Below are 16,967 nucleotides of genomic sequence, written 5' to 3'. Positions count from 1 at the left end.
GTGACTTTTAAATGCCCTGAAAATCGGAAAGAATGACTGTGAATGCTCTGGTTTCGCATGAACAAACGTTCCCAGTCTAAATAGATTGGGCGTTGAGCACCGTCAATGCAGTCCCAGAGTTAACCGAGACACTATTATGGTGGAAGATTTTGGTAGCAACTTGTTGGTTCATTTTTAATTTTTTTTAGACATTGACACCATTTAAAAACAATATCTTGATTCTTGGCTGGAGCATATCGATAACCTTTTGGGATACAAAGTATCACGATATATCACCATTTCGATATTTTGTCACACCCCTACTGTGAACAGTTTTCCACGCTTAATTATCTCCTGAGTTGCAACAAAACTTGCAGCAGTAGTGGAGTTTGGCGACGCAATCCACTTCTTAAATCTATTTTTGTTGTAATGTAATGCAATCGAACTTTTTTTCTCTTACTCCCAACTGGGTACTCGGCTTCAAATATAGCATGCCTTCGCTTTCCGTCTTTCCACATGACTCTTTTTGTTGTTTGACAACTTCTCGCCACAGAGTAAACATTCAGGCCATTCAGGTCCAAGAAACGTTGAATCCTCTGTTCCTAGTTATTTTTCTTTTACCTTTCGGATCCATGGCCCATCGAACAGCCGCCGGTTTGTTTTACAATAGCCACCTGCCTGGCATCCCGCCCTGCTGATAGAAACGTGTATCGCAGGCTATGACTCAAATCTTCGTTGGCAGAAATGTTGAAATTTATATTTTCCACACATTTTTATAGCATTGGAAAACGTTAAGAATGTTTGTGTCATTTTTGTCCTCCTATAGACACCAGATCAAAAAATATATATATTTCCCTCAACCACCTTTTTCCATTTTCAAACATTTTTGAAAATGCTCCATGGAGCCACTAGGGCAGAGCCAAAGAGCCGCTTGCGGCTCTCAAAACACGGGTTGCCGAACCCCACTCTAGATTCAATAAGAAACCTGATGCTAATACTATAAATATTTGTTACCGATAGTAAAAAACTAACCCAATCCAAATGTCTCAGAAAATTGTTTCACACTACAAGTCTGTTTTTAAATGTGTTGGGGAAAAAATATATTTTTTTTATTAATACTTTTTTGAAATTGATGGTTTTATCCATCAACATTTTTATGTGAGTGAATTGATTTTAACTTGTACTATATCTCCGTGTTCATTTACACTTATTCTGGTTATGTTTATCAAAGTCTCATCATTTGCTTGTCAAGGTTTTGGTAGGAATTAATAATAATAATAATAATGATAATAATACATTTTATTTCTAGAGCGCTTTTCCAATTAGAGGATTTTTAGATTTTATCTTTTTATTCATTTTGGGAATTGCTCATGTCAGAAGAATGACAAATATGTTGCTCAGTTTTCCAGCTGTCCATGATTGTCTTGTATTTATTCTGAAATGTTGGCCTTTCCCAGGTTGGTAAGAAATCTGACTTCATTAGGGTGGTGCTGCCAAAGAAAAAAAATAATGCTCACAAAAATGAATTTCCAGAATGTAACTATGCTGCTATAAATAAGTAATGAGACTTATGCAAACACATCTCTCAGTTGACTGCTGCTCTTCCTCATATTTTCAAACCCATACGGATGCAAGACTGCATTTCAAGCGAGATATTAAGACTTCCGGTTGTGATGTGATGTGGATGTCTGTTCTTGAGAGGTTTGGCTCCAGCTGTGAAAATGTATCAATTGGAATACAGCTGTTTATGTCAGAGAAGAAAATCAGGAGATGTGGCTAAGGGTGTCTGAAGATGAAAATAGATCAGCTCAACTGCCTTTGGCACGGCCCAAGAGTGGGTCAGATCAATGAGTAGCACAACTGAGACCTCTATTGCTCATCAATGGTGCTACACTTCACAAGGACATGAATCATTTTGTTCCAGTTTCTCAACCTTTATTTAGCTAAGGCATTGATCTAAACAATATTGCATGAAAATTTCAAGGGCGTTGGTTTGCACAGGGACAGTAGGGACAGAACACTATCAAATTTTCAGGATGCTCAAATTGTCCCCACCAACTTTTAAGCAATCTTATATGCATTTTACAATGACTTCAGTTATATAGGTCATTTAGATTGTCTTCCTATAGACCTTATTATTGTATAATTATTTTAATTTTGTTTAGATTTACATTGACCCCTTTTCACTTGCTGAATGTGCCAGTCCATTTTTTCCCCTCAAGCGCACTTTGATTGGCTAATGACTTGAAGCTTAACAGACTTAAGTAAAAAGTTTACATTTTTAATGTTATAAGAAAACGTGTTTGTCAGAAATGTTCTTAATTCGAGAATAGATATTGTTCAAAATAATTTTTGAAAGCATTTTTTTCTAGATTTAGGTGAAAAATGACCCACTTTAGATGTATGGGCTTAATAAGAACAGTAATATTATATATTTTAAGTATATAGTAATATTTACTTAAAGTAAGTGGAATAATCTGACGCATTAATCTGTTAACTAGCCTTTAACACACAAAACAAGGAGAAAATTAGTCGACTAGGTTTAAGAAAAATGATCAGATTAGGTCATTATAAATTTGCAGTGTGAAAGTTAGTATAAATCAGTACAAATTTTTGCATTAATCATTTAGCCTATCAGTTAATTAGGTTCATATTGGTGAGAAATGTAGACTTGACCCCTGTTTACCCTATCTGTTTGGTTTTATTAATGTCCCGTCCCCAGCGAAAAGTGTGCATGCAGGTTATAATGTTATATCGTCCCTACCACTATTGGGAACAAACCTACGCCCTTGGAAAATTTAAATATAAAATTAGCATGCCTGACACTGTATATATTATTGCTGGTAACTAAAAAAAAATTCTGACAAATTGAGTGAAATTAGACTCTCTCCCAAGGAAATGAGTCATTGCACTATTGGGAAATCTTTGGGGCTTTAACAGCAAATGGAGGTAGAAAACAAAAAACATGGTATTGGCATTTGCACTCACTAATAATAGTGTCAACCCTTCTGGAATTGACAGTGGCCCATTTAACCGTAAAAGCACTTTATTTGACAAGCAGGCTTGCTTCACAATTCGTCCCATGGGTTTGAGAATCCGGTCCTCTTGGGTTCCTCAATACCAAACACATCAAACCATTGCATTATGGGCCTTGTTGTGCGCTGGGACAAAATAAAAAGACTGTACCAGTCAAGCATTTCCCCACGGGTAAAACAAAAAACAATATAAATCCAGTTTAGGAGGGTCCTGCCAACCCGAGATTCTAACTGGAGCAGCCCTTGAGCTCTTTGATGTTGTGCTTCAGGTAATTCTTCAGAACAAGAGGAATGTCCAAACTGTCAATGGCTGGGTCTTTGTTGGCAAAATGAAGGTATCTGCGGATTGCCAGCCGAGTCTGTGACATCAGAGGTTTGGGGCAAACTAAGGCAGACAGAAAAAGGACAAAATTAGTGACTGAGTTTAAATTGTGGGTGACTAAATGCCAGCCGTTCCACAGAAACTGGATGTTTCTCGCACCATATCAAATTTGACACATTCTAGGCACAATGTACAGTGGGGCAAATAAGTATTTAGTCAACCACTAATTTTGCAAGTTCTCCCACTTATTAGAGAGGCCTGTAATTGTCAACATGGGTAAACCTCAACCATGAGAGACAGAATGTGAAAAACAAACAGAAAATCACATTGTTTGATTTTTAAAGAATTTATTTGCAAATAATGGTGGAAAATAAGTATTTGGTCAATACCAAAAGTTTATTCCAATACTTTGTTATGTACCGTTTGTTAGCAATAACGGAGGCCAAACGTTTTCTGTAACTCTTCACAAGCTTTTCACACACTGTTGCTGGTATTTTGGCCCATTCCTCCACGCAACTCTCCTCGAGAGCAGTGATGTTTTGGGGCTGTCGTTGGGCAAGACGGACTTTCAACTCCCTCCACAGATTTTCTATGGGGTTGAGATCTGGAGACTGGCTAGTCCACTCCGGGACCTTGAAATGCTTCTTACGAAGCCACTCCTTTGTTGCCCTGGCTGTGTGTTTGGGATCATAGTCATGCTGAAAGACCCAGCCACGTCTCATCTTCAATGCCCTTGCTGATGGAAGGATATTTTCACTCCAAATCTCTCGATAAATGACCCCATTCATTCTTTCCTTTACTTAGATCAGTTGTCCTGGTCTCTTTCCAGAAAATCAGCTCCAAAGCATGATGTTTCCACCCCCATGCTTCACAGTGGGTATGGTGTTCTTTCTTTCTCCTCCAAACACGAGAACCTGTGTTTCTACCAAAAAGTTCTATTTTGGTTTCATCTGACCGTAACACATTCTCCCAGTCCTCTTCTGGGTCAACCAAATGCTCTCTAGCGAACCGCAGAGGGGCCTGGACGTGTATTTTCTTGAGCAGGGGGACACGTCTGGCGGCACATTGTGTTGCTGATAGTAGCCTTTGTTACTGTGGTCCCAGCTCTCTGTAGGTCATTCACTAGGTCCCCCTGTGTGGTTCTGGGATTTTTGCTCACCCTTCTTGTTATCATTTTGACGCCACGGGGTGAGAGCTTGCATTGAGCCCAAGTTTGAGGGAGATTATCAGTGGTCTTGTATGTCTTCCATTTTGTAATAATTGCTCCCACAGTTGATTTCTTTACACCAAGCATTTTACCTATTGCAGATTCAGTCTTCTCAGCCTGGTGCAGGTCTACAGTTTTGTGTCTGGTGTCCTTCGACAGCTCTTTGGTCTTGGCCATATTGGAGTTTGGAGTGTGACTGACTGAGTTTGTAGACAGGTGTCTTTTATACCGATAATGAAACAGGTTAAAACAGGTGCCATTACTACAAGTAACGAGTGGAGCCTCGTTAGACCTCGTTAGAAAAAGTTAGACCTCTTTGACAGCCAGAAATCTTGCTTGTTTGTAGGTGACCAAATACTTATTTTCCACTCTAATTTGGAAATAAATTCATTAAAAATTAAACAATGTGATTTTCTAGTTTTTTTCCCACATTCTGTCTCTCATGGTTGAGGTTTACCCATGTTGACAATTACAGGCCTCTCTAATCTTTTCAAGTAGGAGAACTTGCACAATTGGTGGTTGACTAAATACTTATTTGCCCCACTGTATGTTGTAAGATATATTTTAAATGACGGACGAATTAACTCGTTTTTGACTCAAGTTTCTGGTTTTAGAGAAATGGCTCACAAATTTATCATTTAGGTCTTACCCCTTTCCTTGAGCAGCAGAGCCAAAGCTTTGTTCTGTTTTGTAGTCTTGTCAACAATAAGTGTAGGCAGGTATACGTCTGCTCCGAAGTCTACGAGAAGTTGGATGTACTCCACTCCACAACCGTAACGCAAACAAACCTCCAGCACAGTCTCTGGCTGCTTTATTCGGGCCAGCATCTTTTCATCCGTGCAGTTATAGTTAGGGTTAGTTCCATGGAGAAGGAGGAGTTTGAAGCAGTCCAAATGTCCGTACACTGCTGCAATATAAAGAGGCCCTTTGCACACTGTAGCATTAGATGCCCATTGCGGTACTTTTGGTCGAACGTCCACCTCTGCTCCAAAGCGGAGCAGCTCCCGGAGAATGTCCACATCCCCTTCCCGGGCAGCCGTCAACACCGGTGAGCAGTTGTTGTGCAGGCTACCATTTGGGTTGGCTCCGGCCTTCAGCAGAGCCAGCACGCAGTCTAGATGTTTGCCACTAACGGCCGTGAACAATGGCGTCTGGGCCTTCACGTCCAGGCTGTCTATCTGGACATGGGCACACCAACAAACAAAGCTTAACAATGAACATGTAATACTTATTCAAACATTTAAATCCTACAAAAAAAACCAAACTTTCTGGACATCAAATCGACAGATTAGTGACAGTCAGTAAAATCAGATTATCATAATTTTGATTGACACAAAAAAATATTTACGCTCAGATCTTTACTGTGTAGGTTTGTTTTCACTTTGTGCGGGCTGTGTTTTCAGTAATTACTGTATAATACCTACCAGCTAATCGTACAGGTTTTCCACGGCCCGCAAAGGAAGCCCCCACTTCAGTTTCCCGCAATTCAATTTAAATTGAATGTAACCTTTCTTCAGTGTCAGAAAAAGGGTATCTCTACATCTTAAAATCACAATGGCATCATTCATCTATTACACTGGAGTGGAGTAAATTTTCACAGGATATGACAAATACATTTTTTCCCATGTTTAAAAATTGATAAATGATGTTATCAGCTTGAAAACATTAAAAAACTTATTATTTTCATCGAAATGTTGAAAACAATTTTACCCAAATTTATTTGATTCAACCTTTGGTAACCATTTTTAAAATGCAATTAAATGGGTACCATTTGATCAGAAGTGGCAATGATATACAATTACAACCAAATGTACGAATCGATTTAAACAGCATCTCCAAATCTGAGACCATGGTCCTCAGTCGGAAAAGGGTGGCGTGCCCTCTCCAGGTCTGGGATGAGATCCTGCCCCAAGTGGAGGAGTTCAAGTATCTTGGGGTCTTGCTCACGAGTGAGTGTAGGAGGGAGCGGGAGATCGACAGGCGGATCGGTGCAACGTCTGCAGTGATGCGGACTCTGCACTGGTCCAAAGTGGTGAAGAAGGAGCTGAGCCGAAATGAGAAGCTCTCGATTTACCAGTCAATCTACGTTACTACCCTCACCTATGGTCACGAGCTGTGGGTTGTGACCGAAAGAACAAGATCCCGGATACAAGCAGCCAAAATGAGTGTCCTCCGAAGGGTACCTGGGCTCTCACTTAGAGATAGGGTGAGGAGCTCGGTCATCCAGGAGGGACATGGTGTCGAGCCGCTAATCCTCCGCGTTGAGAGGAGCCAGTTGAGTTGGCTTAGGCTTCTGGTTCGGATGCCTTCTGGACGCCTTCCTGGAGAGGCGTTCCGTGGATGTCCCACCGCCCCCGGGGACGACCCAGGACATGCTGGAGAGATTACATCTCTCGGCTGGCCTGGGAACACATTGGGATCCCGTCAGAGGAGCTGGTTGAAGTGGCTGGGGAGAGGGAAGTAAGGGCTTTCCTGCTAAAGCTGCTGCCTCCGTGACCAGACCCCGGACTAAGTTATGGATGGATGGATGGATTTAAAAACTTAAAGTGTTGCTTGTCAGAAGAGCTAAAGTCGAAAATGACAATGTAAGAAAAGAAATCACTCCATTTGAAAGGTTCTTGAATTTTACACAGTTAAAATGTTTATTATTATTACTTCATATTTTATTCTATCATTTCCTTGCTTTGTCTTGTTTCCCAGTAAATTGTTTTCTTTTTGTATTGTCTTCAGATCAGTACAGTAGTTCCACTGGTTGCCTGTCTTCCCTTGTATTAACCATTCACTTCGCTTCCTCTAGTGTCGTGTGCAGGTGTTCTTCATTGTCTTGTCACTTCTTTCTTCAGTACATGTCGGTCCTTGTCACTGTGAGATCTGTGTATATGTCCCCTTCACTACATCCCATCATGAGTTTTGTCCAGCAGAGTTTTTGCTGTCCTTTGTAAATATTTTGTTTTTATTATGCACCTGCGTCCCTGTCTTGTCTCTGTGCTTCCCGCAAAGGATCCACACTACACCACGCAAACCCTCACCCGAGACAGTGATAGAACTGCACTTTACTGTATATTTGTTACAAATGTTTTGTTTTTTTCTAATGTAAAAAAAAAAAAATTACAGTGCAATTTTCCTTTAAAAAAAAAAATACTGCAGTTATTTTTAGAGATATGCCGATTGATTGGGTCCGATCACGTCATTTTCAAAGTATCGGAATTGGCAAAAAAATATCGGCCATGCCTTTTTTAAAAATATATATATTTTTTTTTTTTATTATTAAATCGTTTTCTAATTGTATTTAACGTTACAGACATAATATGTTACACTCAACCAGAGTGTTTAGTTTAGGCTTAAGGTAGGGTTATCAAATTTATCCCGATAACGGTGGTAAATAATTTTTTTTTAAATGTAACACGTTAAAATATTTAACGCAATTAATGCATGCGCCGCACGACCCACTCACGCATTGTCGTGCTCAATCTGTAGTGGCGCTGTTTTACCTATATAGAGAGATCAAAGGCAGCGTAAAATGAGTAGAGTGAATTTTAGCAGCCTTTGGAGCCTTTTTTTAATTGGCTAAAGCCTTACAATTCCTTTCCCTACGATTAGAAATATTATGGGAAGCAATGTGGGGAAGTAAGGTAGCAATTGCTCTTTTTCTTAACACGTTATGTTACTTCCCAACGCAGAGAAGATATATCAATGGATAGCACTACGCACAGACATGGTTCCACTTCCCATCATGCATTTGGGCATGGCTACAGTATCATTTACTGAAAGCTCAACAAATACACTAGATGGCAATATTTAGTCACAATATACAAAGTCACAAGTCTTTCTATCCGTGGATCCCTCTCACAGAAAGAATTTTAATAATGTAAATGCCATCTTGAGGATTTATTGTCATAATAAACAAATACAGTACTTATGTACTGTATGTTGAATGTATATATTCGTCCGAGTTTTATTCATTTTTTTCTTAATGCATTGCCAAAATGTATATGATCGGGAAAAATTATCGGGAATGATTGGAAATGAATCGGGAGCAAAAAAAGCAATCGGATCGGGAAATATCGGGATCGGCAGATACTAAAACGGAATCGGATCGGGAGCAAAAAAACCATTATCGGAACAACCGTAGTTATTTTTTCTCTCAATATAACGTTTTTTCACCAATGTACTCAAGAAACATAAATTTTCCTTACTGCTTATCCCCCAAAATAAGGTTATAATTCTACAATATAGTAGTAGCTGAAATAAACTGTATGTGCAAGTTCTTATGAAAAAGTTAGCTTTTTATATACAGTAGTTAAATTGTTTTATTGTATGTGTTACTTCGGTCGAAATCAGTCTGTTTTTGTCCATGTCGATGATAATGAAGTAAGATCAGTAAGGAAGAGTGTTTCAAGCTCAGTGAAGCTGATCTGATTTAACATGAAAGGCGATGTTCAGTAATTATGCAGCTTTAATGCATAATATGTTAAACAGGTGTAAAATGCTGAAGGCTAAATATGTTTTGATTTGAATCTGAGTACCAGAACAGTCACACGTGCCCTCTCTTCCTTTAAATAGCTGCTTGGTGTCTCACCTCTGCTCCATGCTCCAGGAGGAGCTCCAAGCACTTCAGGTGTCCCAAAGCAGCAGCAGTCCGTAAGGGTGTGACAGGAACCCCCCACCCGCTCCGAGTGTTTATTGACCTCCTGTACCTCTCCTGAGAAAGAAGCTCAGTGAGGAGAAGGACATTATCGCCTCTCACGGCGTTGTTCAAGGCTTGGCTCAGTTCATTATCCTCATCTTCCTCTTTGGGCTGCAGCAGGGAGAAGATCTTGGAAATGTCCATCAAAGTCATGTCAGCAGCCATATTTACCTCCAGGCTGCTGTGAAGCATCGCACTTCCATCTGCAAAGGCAGACGAAAGTATACAGAAAATATAACACCATCTGACAGCATTTTGTTTATTCATAGGAAAAACAATACCTCAATAGATGAGAACAGACAGTGTAATGTATGCTGTGCCTAAGTAATGAGTTTAAAGGACTTCTGGACTCATTTGGCCTCACCCAGTCTGTGAGTGCCCCAACTCATGAGCAAGGTCACACCCTGGATTTGGTGATTTCACTTGGGCTTTCAGTCTCCATCACAGAAATTGTGGATACTGCTATCTCGGACCACCTTCCCATCATTTTCGACTTTTCTGCCCTTTTTTCTGCCGGAAAGCCAATATCTCCAGCCTGCTACCGACGACGCATTACTCCATCCACATCAGGAGAGTTTGTGGCTGCTTTTGGAGACTTACAGCAGCATCCTGGCGCCGCGCTGCCTTCTCCTCTTTGCTCCGACAGTCTTCTCTCCATTTTCCATTCCACTTGCACTGCTGTCTTAGACTCCATTGCCCCTCTACGGCAAAAAAGCTCCAAACCCAAAGCCGCTCCATGGTTTAACGACAATACCCGCCTGCTCAGGCAAAAATGCAGGCGTGCTGAACGCCAGTGGAAAAAGGACAAACTCCATGTTTCTCTGGGATTGCTGAGGGACACCTTAGCTGCCTACCAGGAGGCCATAAAACAGGCCAAGTCTAGTTATTTATCTACCATTATAAATAACAGCTCCAGTCATCCAAGACTCCTTTTTAACACTATTGATTCTGTTTTGAACCCACAACCCACTGGTTTAACTGATGTGTCAGTTGCCAAATGTGAAGAGTTTCTCAACTTCTTTCAAAACAAGGTCTCTTCAGTTAGACAAAATGTCTGCAACTCTGGTTTCTCATCCGATAACGTACAGTGCTGCTCGAAAGTTTGTGAACCCCACAGCGATGGTCAGATTTTTTGTAAAAAAAACTAAAATAACCTTATTAAATGTTAAGTTATACCCAAATCCACAATACTGACATTCCAAATAATGGACTGAAACAAAAGAAATAGTTATATTGTCATTCTTTATTTAACAAAAGTGGTTGATTTAAGAAAAACTCAGATATCATGTGTGCAAAAGTATGTGAACCCCTTCAGTTAATAGGATATTGCGCCTCCTTTTGCAGAGATTACCTCAACCAAACGGTTTCTGTAGTGACTAATCAGCCTCTCACATCTACTTTGGGGGATTTTTGCCCATTCTTCCTTGCAGAACGCAGTCAGTTGAGAGAGGTTTGATGGGCGTCTGGCATGAACTGCTCGCTTCACGTCCCGCCACAGCATTTCAATGGGATTTAGGTCAGGACTTTGACTGGGCCAGTCCAGAACATGAATCTTCTTCTTTTTCAGCCATTCCTTGGTTGTATTGCTGGAATGCTTTGGATCATTATCATGTTGCATGATCCACCTTCTGCCAAGCTTTAACTTCAAAACAGATGGCGTCAGGTTATGTTCTAGGATTTGACAATATTCCTCAGAATTCATGATTCCCTGGACTATGTGGAGTTGTCCAGGTCCTGAGGATGAAAAGCAAGCCCAGATCTTGACATTCCCACCTCCATGCTTCACTGTTGGGAGAAGGTTCTTTTGGTGGTATGCAGTGTTGACTTTTCGCCAGACATGGCGGTTTTGGTTGTGACCAAACAGTTCAATTTTGCACCTACATCAGTTGATGAAAACTCTTTTTAATTTAGTCTCGACAACACAACTGTTAAAAAAACAAAAAAAAACTACTGAATTGATTGATTAGGAAATCAGGTTGAAATAATAGAAAATTCCAAAATGTTGAGGGGGTTCACAAACTTTCGAGCAGCACTGTACGTCCTTCAGAACTGCTCAATGCCTTTGAGCAATTTGAGCATATTTCATTGTCAACTCTCACCGAAATAGTTAGTGGCATGAAACCCACTAACTGTCCATTAGACGTAATACCAGCTAGCCTTCTAAAGGAAGTCTTTAGTTGCCTTGGATCAAGTCTGCTGTCCCTCATAAACACCTCTCTCAGTTCCGGTTCTGTCCCAGCTGCCTTCAAACAGGCTGTAGTCAGACCCCTTCTTAAAAAACCCCATCTCGACTCCTCTGTGCTGTCCAATTTTAGACCTGTCTCCCACTTGTCTTTCCTTTCCAAAGTTTTAGAAAAAGTTGTTTTTATTCAATTGCAAACCTTCTTAGAGACGAATTCCACCCTTGACAAGTTCCAATCAGGTTTTAGGTCCAGACACAGCACTGAGTCAGCATTGTTAAAAGTTCATAACGACATTGCTCTTTCTGTGGATAATGGAAACCCGGCTATCCTTGTTTTACTGGACCTCACAGCAGCATTCGATACAGTTGACCATTCAGTCCTTGTATCTCGTTTAGAACATTTCATAGGTATCCGTGGTAACGCTTTAAAATGGTTTAAATCGTATTTACAACATAGAACATTCTCGGTAATGATTGGGGAATTTTCCTCCTCACAATCTTCTCTGTCTTGCGGGGTACCGCAAGGCTCTATTTTAGGGCCTGTTCTTTTTGCGCTTTATCTCCTACCTTTAGGATCAATTATAAAAAAACATAATATCAATTTTCATTTTTATGCTGATGACCTGCAGCTTTATCTGCCCCTGAGACCTAACAAAAAACTGCTCTTGCTAAATTGATGGAGTGCATATCTGATGTGAAGCAGTGGCTTGCACAAAACATTTTACACCTTAACGAGAGCAAAACTGAATTTATTACTTTTGGCACACCTTCCATGATGAAAGCCCTTGAGCCCAACTCTGGTGCTCCGGCTGACATTTTTAAGACGCACGTTAAAAATCTCGGAGTGATATTCGATAGCAGGCTTAACTTTGAAAAGCAGATTAGTTCTGTTGTAAGAGCAAGTTTTTTCCAGCTCCGTCTCTTAGCCAAAGTGAAGCCTTTTCTTAGTCGCCACGACCTTGAAAAAGCAATTCACGCTTTTATAAGTTCAAGGCTGGACTACTGCAATGCACTTTATGTTGGCCTACCCAAGTCCTCGATTTCTCGGCTGCAACTTGTTCAAAATGCTGCTGCTCGATTTTTAACAGGTACACCTAGACGTGAGCATATTACCCCCGTGCTATCATCACTCCACTGGCTTCCAGTCCATTTTAGAATTGATTTCAAACTTTTACTGTTTGTTTTTAATTCTATTTATGGCCAGGCTCCATCATATCTATCGGAAATTTTAACTTTTCGTAACTCTGGCAGAACTCTTCGCTCGACCGGCCAGCTTTTTTTAGATGTTCCGAGGTCAAAACTTAAACAGTGGGGAGACCGATCCTTTGCGGTTGCTGCCCCCAGGCTGTGGAACAGCCTTCCCTCCGAAATCCGCACCACCACGGATGTAGGTCTTTTTAAGTCTCGGCTAAAAACGCACCTTTTTAGACTCGCCTTTTACAAAGATTAGGATAGCCTGGTTTTATTAGCTTAAGGACTTTTTTTTAATGTTTTTCGATTTTATCGGTTTTATTGTTTTACTTGCTGGACTTTTATTGTGATGCGCTCTTTGTTTTACTTTATTTTTTAAATGTCATTGTATAATATTTTCCTGCCTTTTATTTATCTTGAGCCATGTTTTGTTGTAAAGCACTTTGAGGGCCTTTCGGGTTTTTGTAAAGGGCTATATAAATAAATTTGATTGATTGATTGATTGAGTAATGCCAAAAACAGTTGTGATCACTATAGTTATAAAACCATAAATTGCGGAAAAAAGATTCATTATTTCAAATGAGACTCACCTTATTTGGCTGAGGTTATTTCCAGGTGAAAATGAAGTGATCTCATCCGATTTATGTTCAAGAAAGGAAACAGAAAATTCTCTGTGTGATTCACGTATAGACTTGTGAGTTGTGAAAGGTTCCTGATAGTGTGTTTGTTTGCATATGTTGAAGGGGCTAAAACTTCCTGGGTGGGGGGCTAAATTTAGGGCACAGATGGGCCTGGCTGAACTTCCATTCTTGGAGAATTGGAGCTCAGGTTTAAAATTAGAATAGTGATAGACCGGTGACACACAAAGAATGTGTGGGTGGGTGTGTGCGTGAGTGAGTCACTAATAATTAAATGTGTCAAACATATCCAAAGGGCAAAAGACATTTTTCACTAACAGAGAAACTACAGTTACAATGTATATTTGCCATTGTTACAGGACAATGAAAATGATGAGTGAGAGAATCCTGGCTGGCATCACTGCCATCATATTCTCTCTTTCTCAACCCCCAGTTTTCCCCACAGAAGCCAATTTAGCAAGTGTCAGCTGCATGACTGTGAGACGTTTCCAAGGAGAATCCAGCACTCAGCTGTTCTTTTGCCAAACCCAACCATGTCTTCATAGACTGTAACAACACATTCTTTCTGCAGATGGCAAATAGTCCAGATTGCTGGTGTTCTATGTATGCATGATGAGGAGTTCGATGTATTCAGTTGTTTGAGAAGACAAAAGCGAGTACACACGAAAGGTATTTTGTTATATCTTTTAATGGGACAAGACGAAAGAATTGTGACTGCTTCAATGTCAAGAACTCATTGTACACCTTGCATATAGGTCAGGGATTCTCAAAGTGTGAAACTAGAACAAAATAATTACCGTACTGCCAAGAGTACACTTTCGTTATTATACAACCCTAAGCAAAACGTATGGAATCGCCAGTCTCGGACGAGCACTCACTCAGACATTATATCATGTAGAACAAACTAAGATAAAAGCTTGAAAAAATAATGAATTAGTTCAAAGTGCAACTCTTTAGCATTCAGAAACACGAAAAGAAATGAGAATTTTGATGTCTTCTTCAGGCAGTCATCATTGTAAATCTCACTGGAACAGCAGCAAACAAAAGTTCCAGCATTATCACCTTGTCCAATGCAGATTCTTGACTCTTGACACCTTGTCCAATGCAAGATTCTTGACTCTTGACAAGGACCTATAAGTACTATAGATTAATTTTTTGTTGATTTCAAACATTAAAATTCATTTGTAATGTACACTTCATTTTAATTGATTATCAATATTTATGTGTGATTTTTTTGTTGTACCTTGAAAAGGTACGATATAATGTGAGGGTATATACAATGTGTGGATAGTTACAGTTTATCTTCCTCACAGTTCTGAGGTTTAGGTTGTGACTTCATCTCCAACCAGGGGCGCTGGAAGTCACTCACAGCAGGGGGTGCTGAGAATCTTATTTTTCCCATCCAAAAACAGCAATTTCGGTCCAAATTTGTAATACTCACATTTTTTCCCCCATACAAGGAGTGCACAATGGCAGTACACATGCATGCTGGACAGTTGACATACTACTACTAGAGAAAGACAGCATTCTATTTCACCTACAGTGTGTGTTGGAGTTTTTGTATTGGAAATAAAAGCGCCAATGTATTACCGTATTGGCCCGAATATAAGACTGCCCTGATTATAAGACGACCCCCTCTTTTTCAAGACTCAAGTTTGAAAAAAGACTTTTTGTACACCAAATTAATTTTAAACGGAAAATAATTACAGTACATCCAAAACAAATGATTATAAAAAAATATTTGAGAGAAAAAGCATGTTATTTTGCCTCATTCAAATCTTAATATCTGAACATTTAAATATGTAAACTAAAGTGCAATCACATTCGTAAATGAATGGCTTCTGGTTTTCTGGTCTTCATTTTCAACCTTGAATTGAATTTTGTAAAATTTTGTTGATTTAATAAAGGAAAAAAATGCCAATTCATTTTTGCGCCATGTTAATGCCTCCTGTGTTTAGAGTAAACTTTTCTGTTCCAATAGCACCTCATTCACCGTGACCTGGTAGCAAGCAAGGTGTCAGGTGGTGACCATGTTATTAACAAAAAAAAATAATAATAACTTTTTTCAACATACATATTTAATCCCCAGAGTTATAATATGCTAGTGTTCAATATGTTTTATGTATTGATTTATTTTTAACAAAAACAAAACAAGAATCAACCAAAACCTTTATTTCTCCCCAACAGCAGGGGGTGCTGCAGCACCCTCAGCACCCCACTTGCCGCGCCACTGTCTCCAACCCAGTATTGAGGTGTCTACATGCATGCATGCAGTTTGAGATTGACACACATTCCAATATTATTGCATATAATTAATATTTATAATTACTTATTACTATATATATATATATATATATATATATATATATATATATATATATATATATGGCGGAAAACACTCAGGTGACTAGAAGTTCCGCTCTGAGACCCCCAATCTGGCCAACTTTCAAAATTGTCCGATATGCATGTGTAATACATCATTGGAAAGCTTAAAATCTCAATTTTCTGGGGAAAGAAAAATTTTGAACAGGAGGGCATTAAATTTTTTTTTTTTTAAACAGCAAAACCCTATCTGGAGGTGAGAGCACGTGAGAGCAGAATTACAGACGCCATAACTTTAATGAGATATTATCGCGCACTTTCCTTGTTTCGATCCAAAAACTCCATGTATTGCTGAGTGTCGAGACACAGCTGGATTTTTGGAGAATTTTATGGGTGAAACATGGTAATATAACAAGGGTCGTGATGCAGAAATCGCAGACATCAAGGAGTGGTCGAGATTTTCTTTCATATATTTACCCTTTTAAACATTTTTTTTTCCCAATTTTTCTTTGTTTGGATCGATTATTTATCATCTAACATATCGTAGAAAATGCGACAGTAACAAAAAAAAAAAAATACAATTAAGCAATAATTATGAGGTAGATATATTTTTTACAGACGCCATTTTTTTCATTGTGATATAATTTGTTTAAAAGTTTCAAATATGCGAGTGAATAAATTTTTTAAGTCGTTTTTTTTTTTTTTTAAACGAAATATGAGACATCAGTTAATGATTCTAAGCTAAAAATCCATTCAAATTTAAACAGCAAAACCCTAACTGGAGGCGAGAGCACGTGAGAGCAGAATTAAAGACGCCATGATTTTAATGAGATCGCGTACTTACCTTGTTTTGATCCAAAAACTCCATGTAGCATGTATCATCGAGTGTCAAGAAACAGAAGTGAATGGCCACAGACGGATGTTTGGGGGATTTTGTGGGTGAAACATGGTAATATAACAAGGGTCGTGATGCAGAGATCGCAGACTTATGTGTGATTATTTATGGTCGGGTCGGGCCGGACTTCTCTCTCGCTAACTTTTTTTTTAATTATTAATATATATGGTCTTTTTCATATATCTACCCTTTTAAACGTTTTTTTTTTTCTTCTTTGTTTGGATCAATTATTTATCATCTAACATATTGAGGAAAATGTGACAGTAACAAAAAAATACAATTAATCGATAGTTGAGGTAGATATCCGTGACTTTTTTACAGACGCAATTTTTTTCATTGTGACGTAATTTGTTTACACTTTTAAAATATGCGAGTGAATCATTTTTTAAAGTCATTTTTTATTTATTTATTTTTTTAAACGAAATAGTAGACATCGATTAATGATCGTAAGCTAAAAACGACAGACATTTTGAATAATAAATATAACTTCCCTTGTTTTTATGGCTGGG

At 39.1% G+C, this 16,967-nt stretch overlaps 1 protein-coding gene across 1 annotated transcript; it reads right to left on the bottom strand.

The window, feature by feature from the left end:
- Positions 1 to 1,998: 1,998 nt before the first annotated feature.
- LOC130923610 (ankyrin repeat and SOCS box protein 12-like) lies at positions 1,999 to 13,335 on the bottom strand. Its single transcript, XM_057849388.1, has 4 exons — positions 13,194 to 13,335; positions 9,123 to 9,433; positions 5,193 to 5,721; positions 1,999 to 3,399 (listed from the first exon to the last, which is right to left on the bottom strand). Exons 2-4 carry the CDS (start codon positions 9,420 to 9,422, stop codon positions 3,242 to 3,244), a joined length of 987 nt encoding a protein of 328 aa, XP_057705371.1. The 5' UTR covers positions 9,423 to 9,433; positions 13,194 to 13,335; the 3' UTR covers positions 1,999 to 3,241.
- Positions 13,336 to 16,967: the final 3,632 nt, after the last annotated feature.

This window comes from Corythoichthys intestinalis, chromosome 11 (genome assembly GCF_030265065.1).
Source record: "Corythoichthys intestinalis isolate RoL2023-P3 chromosome 11, ASM3026506v1, whole genome shotgun sequence".
Classification (NCBI taxonomy): domain Eukaryota; kingdom Metazoa; phylum Chordata; class Actinopteri; order Syngnathiformes; family Syngnathidae; genus Corythoichthys; species Corythoichthys intestinalis.
The sequence above is the reverse complement of the archived record's forward strand: the minus strand, read 5'-3'. Positions and strand labels throughout refer to the sequence as shown.